The sequence below is a fragment of the Lutra lutra genome, chromosome 17 (genome assembly GCF_902655055.1).
Source record: "Lutra lutra chromosome 17, mLutLut1.2, whole genome shotgun sequence".
NCBI lineage: Eukaryota > Metazoa > Chordata > Mammalia > Carnivora > Mustelidae > Lutra > Lutra lutra.
In genome coordinates, this window is record NC_062294.1 from 50,386,507 (window position 1) to 50,406,046 (window position 19,540).

The 19,540-nt window shown below is 51.4% G+C and overlaps 1 protein-coding gene across 10 annotated transcripts in view; it reads left to right on the forward strand.

Moving 5' to 3' along the window:
• HIF3A (hypoxia inducible factor 3 subunit alpha) overlaps window positions 1-18,859 on the forward strand; it is a 28,065-nt gene extending 9,206 nt beyond the window's left edge. For 4 of the 10 annotated variants that reach the window (XM_047710878.1, XM_047710875.1, XM_047710874.1 and 1 more), the window contains 9 exons: window positions 1,405-1,511; window positions 1,728-1,875; window positions 5,148-5,266; window positions 6,131-6,321; window positions 7,255-7,359; window positions 11,363-11,640; window positions 12,573-12,690; window positions 13,710-13,791; window positions 16,061-18,859. In XM_047710878.1, coding sequence (XP_047566834.1) covers window positions 1,405-1,511; window positions 1,728-1,875; window positions 5,148-5,266; window positions 6,131-6,321; window positions 7,255-7,359; window positions 11,363-11,640; window positions 12,573-12,690; window positions 13,710-13,791; window positions 16,061-16,158 — 1,246 coding nt within the window. In that variant the 3' untranslated portion in view covers window positions 16,159-18,859. Of the gene's footprint in view, window positions 1-1,404; window positions 1,512-1,727; window positions 1,876-5,147; window positions 5,267-6,130; window positions 6,322-7,254; window positions 7,360-11,362; window positions 11,641-12,572; window positions 12,691-13,244; window positions 13,684-13,709; window positions 13,792-16,060 lie in introns of those variants that run through there. The other 6 variants (XM_047710880.1, XM_047710879.1, XM_047710873.1 and 3 more) reach the window with 4 other exon arrangements.
• The last annotated feature ends 681 nt before the right edge of the window (window positions 18,860-19,540 follow it).

Below are 19,540 nucleotides of genomic sequence, written 5' to 3' on the forward strand. Positions count from 1 at the left end.
TCCTTCTGTTGCTTTCCTTAAACGAGTCAGTGCACCTAAAGCAGTTAGCACAGTGCCCAACATGGAAGGGCCCTTCATGTTCCTGCATCTTCCCTCCTTCCCTCGGCCTGAAGTTGTGCTTGGGCATGGCAAGTCTGGGCTTGGTTTTAAAGCCGAGCTGTGTGCCCTTGGCCAAACGTGGGCACCTCTCTGTGCTGTGCTCTCCTGGTCTGTCTTAGGGAGTGGTACCAGAACCTCCTTAGAGCAGCTGTTTTTTTTTTTTTCCCCAAAGATTTTATTTATTTATTTGATGGACAGAGATCATAAGTAGGCAGAGAGGCAGGCACAGAGGAGGAAGCAGGCTCCCTGCCGAGCGGAGAGCCAGATGCTGGGCTTGATCCCAGGACCCTGAGATCATGACCTGAGCTGAAGGCAGAGGCTTTAACCCACTGAGCCACCCAGGCGCCCCTTACAGCAGCTGTTCTGACAATGCACCAGTGCATTGCCTGGTGCAGAACGCCATAGAGGTATATTAAACCAAAAAACAAAACAAAACAAAACAAAAAATTTTATTATTTATTAAGTGGGGCTTGAACCCATAACCCTGAGATCAAGAGTCACATGTTCCACCGACTGAGCCGGCCAGGCACCCCAGAAGTGTATATTTTTAATCATTATCATCATTGTTACGTTTTATTTTATTCATTTCTTCCTATTTCTCTTTTTCTGATTTTCTTCCTTCCCTTCTCTTACCCGGTCCTTTTCTCTCCTCCTTTGCTTTACTCATCCCATCCCCCTCACCCCCGTCCATTTCCTGCTGCGGCCGTAACTTCCCCACAGGCCACGGGGCTCAACACAACACACATTCACCATCTCAGAGCTCTGGAGGCCAGAAGCCTGACATGAGTCCGGTGAAGCTAAAGTCAGGGGCCGCATTCCTCTGGAGTCACTTTGCTTTAAACACTTCTGGAATCTCTACATTCCTTGGTTTGGAGCCCCCTTTCTCCATCTTCAAAACACTTTCTCCATCTTCAAAACACATGGCCCCGCCATCTGCCTCCATCAGAACAGAACAGAACCTGTCCTATTCTCCGTATTTCTCTATAAGGGCCCCCATTGCCACACAGGGCCCACCAGGCTGGTCCACGTGAAGTTCCACATCTCAAGACCCCGCCCTTAATCAGCCCTGCGGGGTCCCCTTTGCCCTGTGAGGTCACAGTTATCACAGGTCCCCGGGATTAGGAGGCAGACCTCTCTGGGGGCCGTTATTCAGCCTATCATAATCCCTTTTCTGTTTCTTACTCTCCCTTTCCCTCTGTTACCACCTTATCTGTCTCTGTCCTGCTGACTTCATCCCCCTGTCCCCCAGCCCCACCCTCCACCTCAGCCAGTCAAACTGACCAGGCCCCACTGCCCCCACCCCAGGATTGCAGAGGTCGCCGGCTACAGCCCCAGTGACCTGATCGGCTGCTCGGCCTACGAGTACATTCACGCTCTGGACTCGGACGCCGTTGGCCAGAGCATCCACACCTGTACGTAGGACCTCCTGGCACTCTGAAACAGGCCCCCCTAGCCCCCCATGCTCTGGGGAGCCTTCCCCCCATGCCCCGACACCAGCTCCCTATGCCCCATGTCCCAAGGAACCTTCTCTTCCCTGGTCCCCTCATACCCAAGCCCCTGTCCCCAGTGCCTTTTCTTCCCATCTGCCCCTTCTGTGGCCCTGACCCGTCCTGCATCCCCTTCCCCAGTGCTGAGCAAGGGCCAGGCAGTAACGGGGCAGTATCGCTTCCTGGCCCGGAGTGGTGGCTATCTGTGGACCCAGACCCAGGCCACAGTGGTTTCAGGGGGCCGGGGTCCCCAGTCTGAGAGTATCGTCTGCGTCCACTTCCTGATCAGGTAAGTGGGAGGGGGTGTGCAATGCGTGGGTCTGGTCTGCATGGGTGTGAGACGCATGTGTGTGTGCACATGAGGGTGAGAACAAGTGCTCACATGTCTGTGTCTGCAGACCACGTGTGACCGAATGCACACAGGTGTGCCTGCACGTACATACACGGGCGTGGGTGTGTGCACACCCACGCCCGTGTGTGTGCTGTTCACTGAAATTGAGAAGGGCTCCATACTCAAATTAAAGTAAGAAATCTAGCAGAATCGTGGGGGCTCTTTTGCGTTTTAAAATATTGAAGTGTAATCTACATATAATAAATTCACTTTTTGGTCTATGCTACTATGAGTTTTGACAAAGGCGTGGGATTATGGAGTCACTTCCACAGTCAAGCTACAGAGAATCACCCAAAAACATTCTGCCATAGTGAATCCCAGTGCACCCCACCCCACGCCAGTCCCTCGCAACCACCGAGCTGCCCTCTGACCTTTAGCATTTTTCCCTTTCCAGAATGTTCTGTTCAAAGAATCCCGCAGGATGGAGCCCTTTGAGTCTGGCTTCTTTTACTTAGCATAACATATTTAAAGTGTATCAGTGCTGTGTGTGGGGGTCGCTCCTTTTTAATGCTGAGTGGTGTCCTCTGGTATGAATATGAACAGACCAGAGTCTGTTTGTCCATTTGCCTTTGGAGGACACTTGGGCTGGTTCCTATTTCGGGTGATGACAAAAAAAGCTACTGTAAACATTCTCATGGAAGCTTTTGTGAGATCATGTTTTCATTTCCCTTGGGTAAACACCTAGGCATGGTCCGTGTGTATTTAACTTCGTAAGAAACTCCCAGGTCATTTTCCCAAAAGGCTGCACCATTTTGCCTTTGCACCAGCAATAGTGAGTAAGGGTTCCCGCCTGCCAGCGTTCTGTGTCCTCTGTTTTTGTCTTCTTTGGTTTTAATTTTAACCATTCTAATGGATGCGCTGGGGCAAAATCACAGGCTCTCTTCCACTGAGTTCAGCATATTAGAAGTTTTTCACCATGACAACATTGTGACGAGGGGCAGCAAATTAGCACAGAAGACAGAGAGAATTACAGGTCTTCTTTGAAAATTCTCTTCCAGGACATGCTCTCAATTTCTAAAGCCTTATGGGTTTCCCTACATCTTTCTGATCAAGAACAGATTCTCTTAGGAAATGGAAGTGGGGAGGGGCACCTGGGTGGCTCCAGTCGCTTAAGCGTCTGGCTCTTGGTCTCAGGTCAGGTTTTGATCTCACCATCTGGAGTTCAAGCCCCATGAGAAAACAAGACTAATTATCTGTGGAATGTTCTCACTTTAACACCTTTCCCAATCAGAGCCTTTGAATAACTTGTCCATGTGGCAAGAGGCCTTGCCATTGTCACTGCGAAAGAGAGGGGACCTGCCCCTCCCTCTTCTGGAAACTCCTTTTGCTCATTGTGAAGATTTGCCTTTCTATGGCCAGGCCCTGTGGTTTCAGTCTTCTGTACTCTAAGCAAAGAGCAGGCCCGGAGAGTTCACTTTTCTTGGCAGAGATGGGAGAGGAGGGAATGGCTTACCTAATTCCAGTGAAATAAGGAGCTTATGGTATTAATTGTCCTTGTTCTGTGTAGGTGTTGTGTGGTGGGCAGTTGTGTGGCTGTCTCTGTGTGCTCAGGTGCTTATACTTTGTGGTATAAAAACCCTCCCCTCCCAGACCCAAGCCTTCCTCCATTGCAGTGAGCAATTGCTTTGTAAGAATAAAACTCATTTACATGGGGCCCTACTGAATCTTCAGCACCTAGAACAGCGCCTGGCACCTAGTTGTTGTTCGGGAATTGCAGATACTTAGGTAGCGCTCCCCAGGTACCGGCTCAGTTCTACGCCTTTTATGTGTATTAGCCCACTTAAGCCTCCTAACAACCTGGGGAGGAAGTATTATTATTTTTTTTATTCTATTTATCTGAGAGAGAGAACATGAGCAGCGGGGAGGAGTTGGGGCTGGGGGGAGAAGTAGACTTTCCGATGAGCAGGGAGCCTGATGCGGGACTCGATCCCAGGACCCAGAGATCATGACCTGAGTTGAAGGTTGGCGCTTAACTGACCGAGCCACGCAGGGACCCAGGAGGAGGTATTATTATATTGCCTCTTTACAGAAGAGGAAAATGAGGCACAGAGAGGTTCAGCCACAGTCTCGAGGTCACACACACTTCATCCATGTGTTCTTAATTACAGAGAGTGGCAAGGCCGGTTGACCCCAGACCACTGACTACAGAGCCGTTGCTCTTTGCCACCAGACAGTACTAGTTGTCTAGGACATGTTTATGGGATGAACGAATGCAGAATATGCACGTGTGAGCGCGAGAGTACAGATTGTGCATGCACGTCTGTCTGGGTATATACCTGTTTCTGTGTTCCTGTGTGTGCGCGTGTGAACCGTGCGTATACATGTGGGACATGGACAGGCTTGTGTTTTTCAAAGGGGTTGGTGTGGCTTTGGTCCAGCCTAAACTGGGGTGTGTCCAGCCCAGAAGGGGTTTGGTGAGGGTGGGGAAGGGGCATAGCTTCTCAAAGAGCTGGTGGGGGGATCACCCATGTGCCATCCTGGGTATTGTTATGTAAATGAGACGCAACGAGGGCCCTGGTTTTCAGCCCCCCCTGACTGATTCTCCAAAAGCCGATTGGACTGAGAACATTTGGGTTTTCTCAGCAGCTAGAGACTGGGGGGAAGGGAGGCACCGGGGACATAAGAAGGATATATTTATAAATCCATCCCCTTGAATATGAAAAATGTCTATGAATAGAGACTTCATAAATAAAATCTTATTCATTAAAATATATCCTTCTGAATTCTTCATATTTGGTAATGTAAGAGTGTTAAATATATATACTTCATCAATCATTATAAGAATATGTTTATAAGTAAATAGAATATTTTGTTCTTATGCCTTTTGACTCTCCCCTTCTCTGTCCCTTGTTTTCCCCCCCACACGTTTCCCCTCTCTACCCAAGCTGTGCTAAATGCCAACTCTTTTTTTTTTCTTCTGTCTCCTTCCACAGAGAGAGCTTGGGAAGACACACATAACTTTATTTTAAATGCTATTATGATAAAAAGCATTCAACCAAAATTAAATCCATAAAAGAAACGCATAAATGTGGCAAATTATTTTTTGCACAATGCCTTCCTGCCCTGACCGAGATCGCCTCCTGTGGCAGGACATCATCTAAGGGGGCTGCCTGGGCCGGGGCCCGAGGACCCTCTCTGACTTCTGTTCCCCTTTTTGCCCTATACCCCAGCCGGGTGGAAGAGACTGGAGTGGTGCTGTCCCTGGAGCAGACGGAGAGACACTCTCGCAGACCCGTTCAGCAGGGCACCCCTTGCCAGAAGGATGCCCCTAATTTCCGGGACAGCCTTGGTATGGGGCAGGGCTGGGGCTGGGAGGGGTTGTGGCCCCAGGACGGTTGAGGGAAAAGCCCAAATGCCTTAAGAATGGGGCTCACCAGGCCCTGCGTGACCTGACTCCTGCCTCCCTCCCCTTCTCACTCACCCTCTGAGCACACCAGCTCCCTTAGTGCTCTTGGAACATGCTAGACTCTCATGCCTCAGGGCCTGTGCACTGGCGGCTCCCTCTGCCCAGAATGCTCTTCTTTCTTCGGTCCTTCTACTTCTGTGTCCCTGGGATGATCGCTTCAGTTGACGCTCCTCTGCTCCGAATCCTGCTGTGGCTCCCCACTGCCCCCACCCTTCCGCTGGTTCCCTGCTCCCACTTCACTGCTCACTGGCATCCGATAATCATCCTCCTGGGGCTCCTTTCTCCCTCTTCTTTCTCCCCCACCTTACCCCCCCCCAATCCTGGGCGAGCTTTTCTTCCTAATGGCTCCTCAAGGCCGTCTCCTTCTCCAAGCTGTTGCTGGCAGTCCATGCTCCTGGGTGTGGTGTGGGGTCACTGATAGCCTTTACTTTTCTGCCTCAGAACTCAACTCCAGGGACCTTAGAACCTCCTTGGGGGCCTGGGGCCTGTCTTTTCTCCTAATATGCAAGTCCCCCCCAATATGCAAGCACCCCATCGCCCCCACATTGGCCCTTGTAGGACCCTCCAGGGTCTCCCCACGATCTAGCAACTGAAGGGATAGAGCAGTGGTTCCCCAAACTCAGTTCCTCAGTGCTGTGAGCAGCCTTCACCCTGATCGGTTATGGAAAATGCCAGCGAGCCTCCCTGGATTGGTGGGGAGGGCTCTGCCCCTCAGCCCTGTGTCCTCCCCATCTGTGTGTCCCGTAGATGCCTCTGGTCCCCGGATCCTGGCCTTCCTGCACCCTCCCGCACTGAGCGAGGCCACCCTGGCCGCTGACCCCCGGCGCTTCTGCAGCCCTGACCTCCGTCGCCTCCTGGCACCCATCCTGGACGGGACTTCAGGAGCCACCACCCCCAGTGCACCCCCAGCCACACGGCGGCCCCAAAGTCCTCTTCCGGTAAGCAGTCCCTCCCAAGTAAACCCTCCGCACTCAGGCTGCTTTGGCCTTTGGCTTGAATCTTGTTCTTCTCTGGGCCTTAGTTTCTCCCTCTGTGCAGTGGGAAGGTTGGGGTGAGATGGGGTTCCTTTAAGGCCTAGATCCCAGATTCTTCAACTGTGATCTGGACCAAAACCTGGGCTGTTTGGGACTGGCATGGGTGACCCTCCCTCCTTGCTTATGACCAATCATCCAGGAGCTCAAAGAGTCAAGAATGTCTAATGTCTTAAATGACAGAGACCAGGAGTCAAATCCTGAATCTGCCACTTCCCAGCTGTGTTTCCCTGGACACGTGGGCCCTGAGTGTCTTCATCTATAAAACTGGGATCATAGCAAGTAGTCATCTCAGTGATTGCTGGGAGGGTTCATTGAGATCATTCACGGGAAGCACTTGGTAGACCCCTGATACCCTGTAGGTGCTATATATACCACAGAAGCTACTTTTTGTTTACTTGAGTTCAGATAGTGTGACCGTTGACTCAGGGGCCCATGTTATCTGCTGTTGACTCTCCTCGTCCTTCCCCAGCTGCCCTTCCCCCAAGATCTTTTCTCCACCAGAGAAATAAGACTGTGGCCTGTGACCTTTACACCTGGGCTAACGGACTCTGCATCATTCGACCCAGACTCCAGACTCCCAAGAGGGCCTGAGTATCTTGGCCTTGGGCTTTGGTCTTTGAATCTCTGAGTTTTTCCTGTCAATCCATCCCTGGCCACTTCCACCTTCGAAACACCCAGGTCCAGAATTCATTTGCTTTCGCCGTTTGACCCCCTTGGTGTCCCAGCTGTGTGACATTTAACCCTCACTGCTGCCCCTGATCTCAAATGTCCAGACTGTCTTGCTGTTAACACTTCCTAGACTCCAGATTTCCTTAAGCGTCTGCTCTCTCCCCACAGGCTGATCTCCCAGATGGACCACACTTGAACATGGAGAACATGCACAAACTCGTGGCCTCAGGGAAGGACCTTGAGTCTGTGGAGTCGGATCTAGATGTAGCTCAGGTAAGGGCTGGCCTGGAAGGAACAAACATTACCTCTGTGCTCTGGGGGCTGACATAACTGAGCTTTAGAGAGGGTGGTAGTGTGGTTGAGGGGACCACTGGATGGATGGATGATAGAAAGACCATTGTATTCTTTAGGTGAATGATGTTGGATAGATGGATGGGTGATGGTTAGATGGATGAATGGATGGATGGATGGATGGACGGATGGACCACTATATTCATTAGGTGGATTATGGGGGATAGATGGATGGGTGATGGTTAGACAGATGGATGGATGGATAATAGATGTTTGGATGGGTAGTTAGATAGGCCACTGGTTCATTGGGTAGATGATGGGTGGATGGATAATGTTTGGATGATTGAGCGGCTAGATGAATGGCAGTGATATGATGTACTAGTTTTCTGTTGCTCCAAAACAAATCACCAAACTGAGTACCTTGAAACAACTAACATTTATTGTGTCACACCATTTCTGAGATTCAGGAATCTGGGAGCAGCTCAGCTGGATGGTTTTTTATGAGTCTTTTGTGAGGCTGAAGTCAAGCTTTCCATCAGGGGTACAGTTGTGTGGGGCTAGAGGATCCACATCCAAACTCACACACATCATTGTTGACAGGCATCAGTCCCTCACTGGCTCTGGCTCGAGGCTTCAGTTGCTTACCACGTAGGCTCTCTGGCTTCCCCCAAAGGCAGGGAACCCAAGAGATAATGAGAGTGAGCCCAAGACAGAAAATGCAGTCTTTTATAAACGAATCTCAGAAGCAACACACCATCACTTCACAATTATATCGGTCATAACAGACCAACCCTGATACAATGCAGAAGGCATCCGCATACACCAGAAGGCAAAGATCATTGGGGACCCTGATAATTCGTGCCCTGCCCTCATGGAAAATGCACTCACCCCCCCCAAGTGCCCCCAAAGTCTCTTCCCATGACAGTATCAACCCAACATCTGGAAGCTTGTCACCTGCATCGGGTCTGGGCATGGTGAAGCTCTCCCTCTGTTGGCCCATGAACCAAAGAGACAAGTGATGCACCAGCCACATGCCCCACATACAGTGGTGGGCCAGGCACAGAGTAAGGCCTGTATTCCCTGTTCAAAAAGAGGAAGAGGACTGGAGCGCATACAGGAGTCACTAGTCCCAGGAGTTCTGAAATCCAGTTGAGCAACTATGAGAAGTTCCTTGATCAGAACTCACCCCTACTACTTCCTAGGGCCTTTCTCCATGGTTCTTGGCTCCACTGTCTAGATGCTGGGCTCCTCACTTGGAGTCCTCCTTGCTGTTTCATAAGGGGTAACATGTGTTTGCAGCTGAGAGGGTTTTCCTGACCTGCTTTCTCACTAGGGAACTTTGGTGGCCCAAAGGTCTCTTTTCATTTAGTTCCATCTCTGTCCCCTCCAGTCCAAGCTGACAACGTTTCTCTTTATATAATCATCTTTTAAAAAAAAAATGTGTGGGTCTTGCATGAATCTCTTTGGAGTTCACTCCTTTAGACAAAAGTAAAGCCCACGATCTCTTCAAGATAAGCCCTTCTTTACTTTGGGCTTTTGCTGAGATGTTGAGTGACAGTGCCCAGAAATTTAACAGATGCCCCGTTGTCTGACTGAGAAAATCTGTGAGGCACATCCTTAAACTCCAGAGCGCTGTTGTCTGACTGAGGGATATTCTAGGCAACGCCTTTGATCTTTCTGAAGTCTTAACAAAGAATTTTTTAGTCATACCCTGGGCTTCATCTTTAGACCAGGCCCTCCCAAGAGCGCTCTTCCCTGCTCAATTTTAGCATGCCTTGCCATCTGGGGAGTTCCCAGGCTCAGCCAAACCCAAGGTGAAGGCCACAGTCCTCCTGTCTGCCAAGTCTGTCCAAGACTTCTAACATTAGCTGCAAGCTCGTTGGCTGTGGTGCCCAGGGCCACCCTCACTACAGACCAGCCACCTACAAATGCAGAGATTCCCATGAGTCCCTCAGTCTCTGTAATTTGCTGGCAGTAGCTCTAGAACTTAGGGCAGCACTGGACTTAAAATGATAGTTATTACTTCAAAAGAATATGATAGCCAAATGAAGAGATGCATAGTGTGGAATCTGGGACTGAGAGGGTCCCAAATGCAAAGCTTTCATGACCCCGGGGACATGTCATGCTCCCAGCAGCATGGCATACTGCCACACCAGCAAGCTCATCCAAGCTGTAGTGTCTAGAGTTTTGTTTTTTTTTTTTTTTAAGATTTATTATCTAGGGAGCCTGGGTGGCTCAGTGGGTTAAGCCGCTGCCTTCGGCTCAGGTCATGATCTCAGGGTCCTGGGATCGAGTTCCGCACCGGGCTCTCTGCTCAGCAGGGAGCCTGCTTCCCTCTCTCTCTCTCTCTGCCTGCCTCTCTGTCTACTTGTGATCTCTCTCTCTCAAATAAATAAAAAAAATCTTTAAGATTTATTATTTATTTGAGAGAGAGAGAGAGAGAGAGCGTGAGCAGGGGGAGGGGCAGAGGGAGAGACTATCCAAGCAGATTTCTGCTGAACTCGGAGCCTAACATGGGGCTCAATCCCTGAGATCATCACCTGAGCCGAAACCAAAGAGGCAGACACAACCCTACTGGGCCAGCCAGGTGCCCCAGGTGTCCAGAGTTTTCACCGAAGGGGCATTATGTAGGCACTACTGAATTATTGCCCATGTAGTTAACCTTGATCTTCATCTCTACCTCCCCAACACACACACACTTCCCCCGGAGGTGAGGCTGATCTCACGGGGCCCCAACCCTCTCATCACATGGTTGCCCGTTGGGCATGGCCAGCCTCCAGCCTGAGTCATCTCGTTGGCATACAGTGTCCGGCGTGGCCCCAGGGGCTCACCATGAGGAGCAGAGAAGCTCCTGTCACTCAGGAAGTCCCGAGGAGCCAGGGCAAAGGCCACACCTCATTTTGGGTGAAATTAATTCTTCACTTCACAGGGAAGTTGAGAATCTTCCAGACCTTCAAGTCCCCTTCAGCTCCTTCATGTGTAGCCTTTCTCCTTTAGCTCCTTTCTCCTCTTGTCTTTACTCCAAGGGCAAGAAGAAATCAGACAGCCATTCAGCACTGGGGCTGGGACGCTCATAGCTGGATGGCCCAGCTCACTAGTTACCTGTTCCGAGTTCCACAAAACCGCAGGCGACACTAAACTGTAGCCACCACACAAAAGCCCCCTTTCCTCGGGCTTCCGGTCATACGTTCCTCACATCCCTTTATGCCCTTCCTGGCCAGCTCCTCATGCCTCACGTGTCCACTAATTGTTTGCTCAAGGCAGTCTAGGCTCCAACAGCCTCTTCAGAGCCCTTCCGGCCCGCCCACTGCCCAGTGCCAAAGCCACCCCGCATTTCAGGCTTTCGTCAGGGCAGCACCCCACTCTCAGGACGAAGATCTCACCTGTCATTTGTGGGCAACTCATTCCCCTAGAGCACATACAACCTCACATAATTTCTGGGGATCAGGGGCCTGGGGGCCACTTAGCGGGCTGGCCTTTGCTCTGAGGTCACAGTCAAGATGTCATCACCCAGGGCTCCCGTCCCTGGAAGGCTTGAAAGGGACCAGAGGATGCACTTCCAAGATGGCCGACTTGTCCACTGGCAGGACGTCTCTGTTTCTTGCCATGGGAGCCTCTCTGTAGGGCTTCCCCACAGCACATGACCCCAGAGAGTCTGCAGCAAAAACAGAAGCCACGGTCTCTTTATAACCTGATGTTGGGAGTCCCACATTATCATCCCCTCGAAATCCTACTGTGCCCAGATCAACCCTTGTCCCTGCAGTAGGGACTACACGAGGGCGCAAACAGCAAGAGGCGAGGCTCCTTGGGAGCCATCTTGGTGACTGGCTGCCACAGAGTCCCTCCACCCATTTTACAGATGAGCAAAGCGAAGTTCAGACTCTTGACCTCGGGCGCCTGGCTCAGAGACAGCGGAGCTGGGAGTCCAGCTCAGGCCCACCTGAGGCCGAGGCCCTTGCTTTTAACCTCCTCCTGCCTCCCGCAGGACGTCGATGGTCTGGATCTGGAGATGCTGGCCCCCTACATCTCCATGGATGATGACTTCCAGCTCAGCTCCAGCGAGCAGCGGCCCAGGGCCTTCCACAGACCTCCAGGCGCTGTCCCCCGGCCTCGTGCTCGGAGCTTCCATGGCCTGTCACCCCCAGCCCCTGAGCCCTCCCTGCTGCCCCGCTGGGGGAGTGACCCTCGACTGAGCTGCTCCAGCCCTTCCAGAGGGGACCCCTTGGCGCCCTCCCCCACGGCTGGGGCTGGGGCTCGGAAGAGGTGAGCCGCAGTAAAGGGAGGATATGAAGGGAGTGAACCGCCCCCTGCCCCCCGTCTTGCTCCTGCCTCCTGTTTCAGCCCTATCCCGCTTCATTCCTCCTCTGACCTCTGCTCTGGCCAGGCCCTCGGTGTCTGCCGCCCGTGCCAGTTTGTTCCAACCTCCGTCTTTGTCTTGGCTTTGCCCGGCTGGAGTGCCCTCCACTCTTCTCCTCGTTTACCCAGATCCCACCAGTCCACCGGGGCCCTCTCCTTTAGAACATATTTATATCTGGCCTCGTCACAATTTTTGTCACAGTTAAGAGGACATTGCAACAGTGTCAAAAAAACTGTCTAGAACCAAGTTTCCTAACGCCTTTGAGAATCTGTTGAAAGCTATGGACTCTTTCCCAAGAACATTTACACATACATACGCATGCACAGTTTTGCATAGAATTTCAGAGGGTCTACGCCCTCTTTCCAGAGACGTTAAATTACTAATGCTCAAGCTTCTGCTCTCCACATGGCAGGCGGGCGCCCATTTAGTGTCCAGAATGGTCCCTTTACTGTCTGTGTGAGGTTTTATGGATACATCTCATTATTTCCCAAAGCTCTCAGCTCAATGCTGGATATACAGTGGGTATCTAATAAAGACTTATAGAATGAGGGAGGGAGGGAATGAATGAATATGGTAGGTGGATGGATGGATAGTAAGTGGGTGGGTGGATGGCCGGATGGATGGACGGGTAGATGGGTGGATGGACGATTGGCGGATGGCAGGATGGCCGGATTGATGGGTGGATGAATGGACGATGGGCAGAAGGACGGGTGAATGTGTGAGTAAAGGAATAAACAGGCACTTGGGAGAGTGAACGAGTACCCATCACCTGCTTACAGTGGGGCCCACACCTGCTCGGGTTTGTCGTGTGCTGAGATTCTGACCTGTTTCCCTCCAGGACCCTGGCTCGGAGCGCAGAGGACGAAGCCGAGGGCGTGGAGCTGTTAGGAGTGAGACCCCCCAAATGGTCCCCCAGCCCAGAAGCCGAAAACTTCCTGCTGCCTCCCCTCAGCCTGGTATGTTGGGGGATTCGTGGGATTCTCTGGCCCTCAGAAACTAGTGGGCTTAAACCTAGTGTTTTACGGGTGGGAAGACCAGAGAGGGGAAGAGGCTGACTGAAGGTCAAATGGAAGGTCAGTCATCCGGGTGAGGCTAGGACCCTGATTGCTAGCTCAGGTCATGGTATGAAAGGGCTCTGCAAATTTATGTAAGTTGGTGAATTCTAAGCAGAAAAATGATGCAGGGTAAAGGGGAGAAACGACAAAGGTTAGTATGTATAGGAACTTCTCCCGTGGGCCTCCCTTGGATTATTAGTGTAGCATTCAGAGTTCAGACAACAGTCAGACTGACTTGGGGTCAAGTCCCAGGTCTGCCACCTCGTAACTGCGAGACCTTGGGCAGGTGATGGGACTGCCATGAACCTCAGTTTCCTCATCTGGGAAGTGGGATGGTGACATCTCACGGGACTCACGAGAGGCAAGTGAAAACAGGCCGGTCCTTAGTGGCTGTCAATAAATGGTATAAAAACAACGAAGCAAAGGCACGACCCCCCTCTGCCTCCTTCCCCCAGCTCCCTGCTTCCATCTTGCCTCTGCTGTCCTTTCTGCACGACGGCAACCAGGATGCCCTTTCCAAAACCCGGCCTAGGCTGCGGCCCTGCCACCAGCCTCCCCCAGCACCTTCCGTGGCTCTCCGGCTCCTCACTCGGAGCAGGGGTTTGAACACGAGAGCTGTGGGCAGTACCCACAGCTGATAGTTGCCAAGTGCCTACCTTGCAGCAGACGATGCACGGTATTTCTTGCGTGATTACATTTTGCTGAATCCTCACGACTGCTCTTAAGATATTGTCACCATGACCGTTATGCTTTGCATTCACATTTGCACACGAGAGGACGAGCAGCTGCCCGGGTCAGAGTCTGGGCAGGAAGCAGCATGCTCATATCAGGGCACGAGGAGCATTTGAAAGCAGGACCACCGGCAGAGGGACACTGACGATCATGACCGTGATCGTGGCAGCTTTGTGTGTCTCCTGCAGAGCTTCCTTCTGACCGGAGGGCCAGCCCCAGGGAGCCAGCAGGACGCCAGCACCCACCTCCTGGGACTGCGTGAGCCCCTGCGTGAGTAGCACCACCCTGGGTCCCTCTCTCCGCGAGGAGGTGCCCCAGATGGTTGAGAGGGGAGAGGTGGGGCAATCCAGGAGGTGGGAGGGGGGACGCTGTGGCTGGATTTGACCTTGGTAAAGACAGACAGCCCTTCCCTGTTCTCAGTGGCACTGAGGGGGGGAAAGAGAGGCCCCCAGGGAGGCAGGGGCTTGCCAGAGGTGTCCCTTGGGGTGGAAGCTGAGCCCAGGCCCACGCTGGGCCTCCCAAAGTCTGTGTCTGATTTCGCTTTGGGCCTGCCCTGCCTTGGTCATTCCCAGCTGTGTGGCTTTGGGAAATAGTTAGGATCCATTATAGTAGTTCTTACCTTAAGGAGATGTTTTCAGGATCTGTGGAGGGGCAGCACAGGAGAGCTTAGCTCAAGACCGGATTGGCAGTAAATGTTCAAGAAATGTCTGCCCTCACGTGACGCTGGTGCGGCAGCCCCTCCACAGAGTGAGACCACTGCTGGGCTCGTTTAGCTTCCCGTCCTCCCCTTCCAGCACAATCGTCAGTAGCCAGAGCTCCACTCCAAACCTCCACGCGTCAGCTAGGGGATCTTCCCAAAGTGCGATTCTGACCCTGGCCTCCCTCTGCTCTCACCTCATCCATGGCTCCCTAGTGCCCTTCTGAGAAAGAGCAAGCTCCTCACTCTATACTCTAGCCTCTGGGCGTCTGATCACTGCCTCCTCTCAGACCACACTCAGCCCCACATCCTCTGTTCCAGCCATGGTTACGGTCTTCTGGTTCATTCTGTCCCTCATACATGTGACAAAGATTTACCGAACACACAGTCAATGCCAAGCACTGTCCTAGGAGCTGGAGACACAACTGTGAACAAAAACAGAAATCCCTGCTGTCGCAGGGCTGACATTGTAGTGGGGACACAATCCAGAATAAAGACACAAATACAAGAAGGGGTGCGAGAGAGGAAGATGAGTGCTTCTGGGAAAATAATAATGCATGCAAAGGGAAAGGGAACTTGGGGTGGGGGGATTTCAATTTTAAGTAGTACAATTAAGAGTGGTCTCATTGAGAAGATGACATTTGAGCAAAGACCTGAAGGAAGTGAGGGAGTGAGCAGTGACAGTTTCTGAGGGAGGAGCATTCCAGGCAGAGGTAATAGTAAAGGCAAAGGTCCTGAGGTGGGAGTATATCTTAGTTGGGGGACAAGGCCAGTATAGCTGCAGCAGAGAGGAGAAGGGTGAGAGGCTGATTGTGGGGGGACTCTCTAGGCATTGTGCTTTTGATGTAATCTCCCTAGAGGAGACGGCCTCAGGACCTTTGCATATGCTGATCCTTCTGCCTGAATGCTTTTCCTTCTATTCTTTGCTTAATTAATTAAAGCATCCTTTAGATCTCAGATCAAATATTATCCCTTCCACGAAGCCCTCCCTAACTTCCTAATTTCATGGCTCATAACACTCATCCTAGAACAAATTTATGTGGGTGTTGATGTCATTATTTGATTTTTGGCTGTCCTCTCCCTGTGGGTGTGAGCTATGTGAGGGCAGGGACCAGGCTTGTCTTGTCATGGCCCTACTCTCCTGTCTCTGGGAGGCAGGGCAGTGGCTGGGCACAGAGCAGGGGCTCAGTACATATTTGTAAAGGAAGAGCTAATATTTATTTAGCACTCACTCTGTGCCAGGTTTTGTGCAAAACCTACCGTGTACATGACAGAACTGATGCCCCTCCCTGGAACCCAGGGCAGGGAATTTTGTCTGTCCTGTTAACTGCTGTGGCCCCTGTGCCTGGCACACAGCAGGTGCTCAGTATTTTCTGACTGGGTAAATTCTCACGAGTGGGGTAGGTCTAGGTCTCCCTGTTTCCTGGGTAAATAGCAAGAGCTCACTTGCTGAGCGCTCACCAATACTATTGTTCAAAGCACTCTACGTGGATTCATTCATTTCCTTCCCACAGCAGCCCTGGAAAAGAAGTATTTTTGGCTCCTTTTACATATGAGGTAGCCCAGGCACAGAGAGGTGGAAGTCACCTGTCTCAGGTCACACAGCAAGTAAAGAGCAGAGCCTGGATTCAAACTCAGGCCGCATCTGGCTCCAGCTTTTGTAACTACTGCCTTAAACATCCTGAGCACCTTGAGGTTCAGAGAATAGAACTTGCCCAAGATTTTACTATGATCTGAATCCAGGCATGCCTGTCTTATCACCCACACTTTTAACAGTCAGGAGGGGAAGATGGGTTTGGGTAGTAATTCCCCACTGGTTGATCTTCCGTCTTCCCCCCACAGGCCTGGGCCCCTCGCTGCTCTCTCTCTACCCGGATGAGGACACAGCCGAGCCCAGGAGCCACTTCCAGCCAGCAGCAGGCTTGGCCCAGGCCAACTGAGCCGGCCCCTCTCCCTTCTACTCCCCAGAAAGGACCTCAACCACACTCCATGCCAGCAGCCAATGCACAGGATGGGGGTACCAGGAGAGGGGTTCCCTTTCTCCTCTCAGCAGCCCCTGCCCACCTTGGGCCTACCTCAGCCCTAACCCCTCTGCCCCCCATGTCTGGGGACTTTGGGGTGGTCTCAGCTCAGTGACCTCTGGGAGGGGGCCCCTGGAGCCCTCCTCCTTCTCTCAGGACTTCCCTTGGGGTTCTCAATACTGGTGACCTCATCCCTTTCTCCGACTCTCCTGGCTTGATTTTTGGGTGACTCGGGATGGGGGACATTGGGGTTCAGATCTGTGTTTCTGGGCTCTGGGGAGTATTGATAACCATAGTCACATTTCTTTTCCATCCATCTTTTATTATTTTTCTTTTTGTTGATTTCATGATAGGTTTTGAATCACTATGAATGGCCTGGGGTCCATAAGAATGCAGGACTCTGATCTCCCCTCCTCCCTCAGGTGTCAGTGTGGTGGTGGGGGGAGCTCTGGGGCAGACCTCACCCCTAGCAACTTCTTACCAGTCTCTTAGCCTTCCAAGTGGCCAACCCTCTCTGCCTGCCCCTCCAATGGGGACTTTTACTGCCCCAGCCTTGCCTGGACACTGGTTTCATTTCCGGGGGTAGCCTCCAGCTTCCTCTGCTCCCAGAGCAGGCAACCTCCTGCTCTCTGCGGTTCTAGACCACACAACTTCTGACCTGCTCTTCTAGCCTGCCCCTCTCCCAACACATCCTCCAAACCTGATTCCAGACCTCACAACGTCCAGCTCTTTCTTGTTCTGAACCTCCCCACCTCCAGTGCTGTCTCTTTTTGTACCTCCATGGTCTCCCAAGTTGTCTGGTTCTAGGTCTCACGGCTTCAGAGCTGACACCCACCGGAGCCCTCTGGTTCTAGCACTCACTCTGACTTCCTCTGGTTCTAGACCTTTCTCTGTAAATAAGTCTCCCTTGTACCAGATGTCACATGCTCTGACTCCTGCTGATTCCAGCTCTGACAACCAGCAACTGCCTGACTCTGGACCCCAAAACCCAGGCTTCGTATTGGGTCTAGTCTTCCTGATCTGGAATACACCTGGCTCCAAATCCAGACTTCCTAATTTCTGAATTGTTTTGGTGGTATGTGTCACAATGCCCAGCTCCTTCCTTTTCAACTTTTACCCTCAAGACTTGTTTTTCCCATCAAAAAGAAGTAAAGTGAGTGGTATGTAGATCTTCTAACTATTATAGTACTTTCAGGCCAGACTCCGTGCTCTAGGTCTCTTCTGCTCTAGACCTCGTGACCTCCACCGTCCACTGGTTCGAGACCACACAGCCTTTAGAACTTGCAGTTCCCAGGACCCTCTGATTTCCGATCTGCTGATCTTATTTCTCTCTGATTCTTGAACTTGGCTTCAGAAGTCTTCCTATTCCAGAACTTACCCTATCAATTCCCTTGGTTCTAGACCTCACAATCTCCAGTTTGCTCTCCAGATCTTATGACTCCAAATTACTCTAGATTTAGAACTCAGCATTCAGACTTCTGATTATCGAGCTTGCCTTTACAAATTTTTCTGGTTCTCAACCCTACAATGCCCAGCTCCTGATTTTAGGTCTTGTGACTCCCAAAATCTCTCTGGTTCTAGAACTCAGTTCTCACAGTTTTTCAAATTCTATTCTTATTCTATAAATTCCTCTGATTCTAGGCCTCACAGTCTCCAACTGTCTCTGATTTCAGATCCAAATTCTTTTGGTCCAAGAACTCAGCCTCCAGGTGCTTCTGATTCTAGAATCTGGATGTCACCCTGTGGATTCCTCTGGTTCAGAATCTTATGACCCTTGACTTTCTGATTCCAGACCCCATCCTAACTTTATTCTGGGCTTCCTACACTACTCAGCTTGCCCCAGTTCCTCCTCTATCTGTAGTCTTCCCATTCCAGGTCCCTTGCTAGTGGACCTCATGTCAAGCCTTGCTATCCCTACAGTTTCACTGTCTTGGAATCCCCCTCCTCCCCGCCCTCAGCTCTCCAGGGATGCACTTACCTTTACTTTACCTCAGGTACCTGGGGGACCTGGGGCTCCCTTAAAATCCGGGAGATTTCCCCAGCCGCACAGACACACGCATAGCCCTATCTGCATATCACAGGTGGGGAGAGAGGCCAGGACTCCTCAGAACTCCTGCCACCACCTGTGTGTCGCTCTTACCCTCCAACCCTGTTTCTACAATGGTGCTACTCTTGGGTCTCCCACAACGAAAAGCGTCCCCCCCGCCCCCAGCCCAATTCATCCCCTTTTTGGAAGGCACTTCTCACTCGCTCTTGTCATGGGATGGCCTATCCAGATTGGTGCTATGGGGAAGAAGGATCAGGTCCCTCCTTCCCTCAGGGGGTGACCTGGGCCCTCAATGGAGGGAGCTGGGCTGGGTTGGGAAGGGAAAGGGACTGGACCAGCCACTCTGGCTCTGAAACCCATTAATCTCTACACCACCATAAAGACCTCGCCTTGGTAGGCACCAGAGCTCTGTGTGTTGACTCATCTGTGGGGTCGCTTCAGAGTGTGTGGGTACCCTGGCTGTCCTGTGTGGCGGTGATTCTGTGTGTATGCATGACTCTGTGTTCCTGCGTGGGTCTACATAACATTGTGGGTCTGGTGATGTAATTCTACGTAAGTGTCTTTGTGATATAATTCTATGAACCGGTGGGGGTGGGGGTGGGGAGTTGTAATTCCGTCTACCTGTACGTTGTTAGTATCCTCCAAGTGGAATGATTCTGCTTTATGTGTGTTTCTGGTGACTTTGGGTTTCTGTGTTCCTGAGTATGGGAGGTTTGTGGTGTCGCAATTATCCTTACACATATGGGACTGTTTTGACACTATCATTCTGTACTGATAACTATGTGACATGTTCCCTGTACTTGTGTGTGTGTTAAGATCGTGTGTCTACAGATTCATGTGTAGATGGGTATGCCTGTTGCGTCCTGTCTCAAGATCACTCTTATAACCCCTCTTATGTTCCATGTAGGAATCTTTTTGTGTTGTTATTTTTCTTATTTTTAAGTAATCTCTGTGCCCAATGTGGGGCTTGAACTCATGACCCCAAGGTCAAGAGCCACATGCTGTATGGGCTCAGCCCTGCACTCCGTCATGTAGGAATCTTTTCAAAAAAAAGAAAACACTTTCAAGCCTTGACACTGTTCCCCTTGCCTTCAGTGCCCTTCTCCCTTCCTCCTTCTCACTTGGTCATCATCTACTCATACTTTAGATCTTGGTTCAGATATCTCCCCCTCCAGGAAACCTTCCCTGCCCACCCAGCAGAGTGAGCCCCTCGCCTTGAAGCTCCAGGCACTCAGTCGCACTCTGGGTATTTAA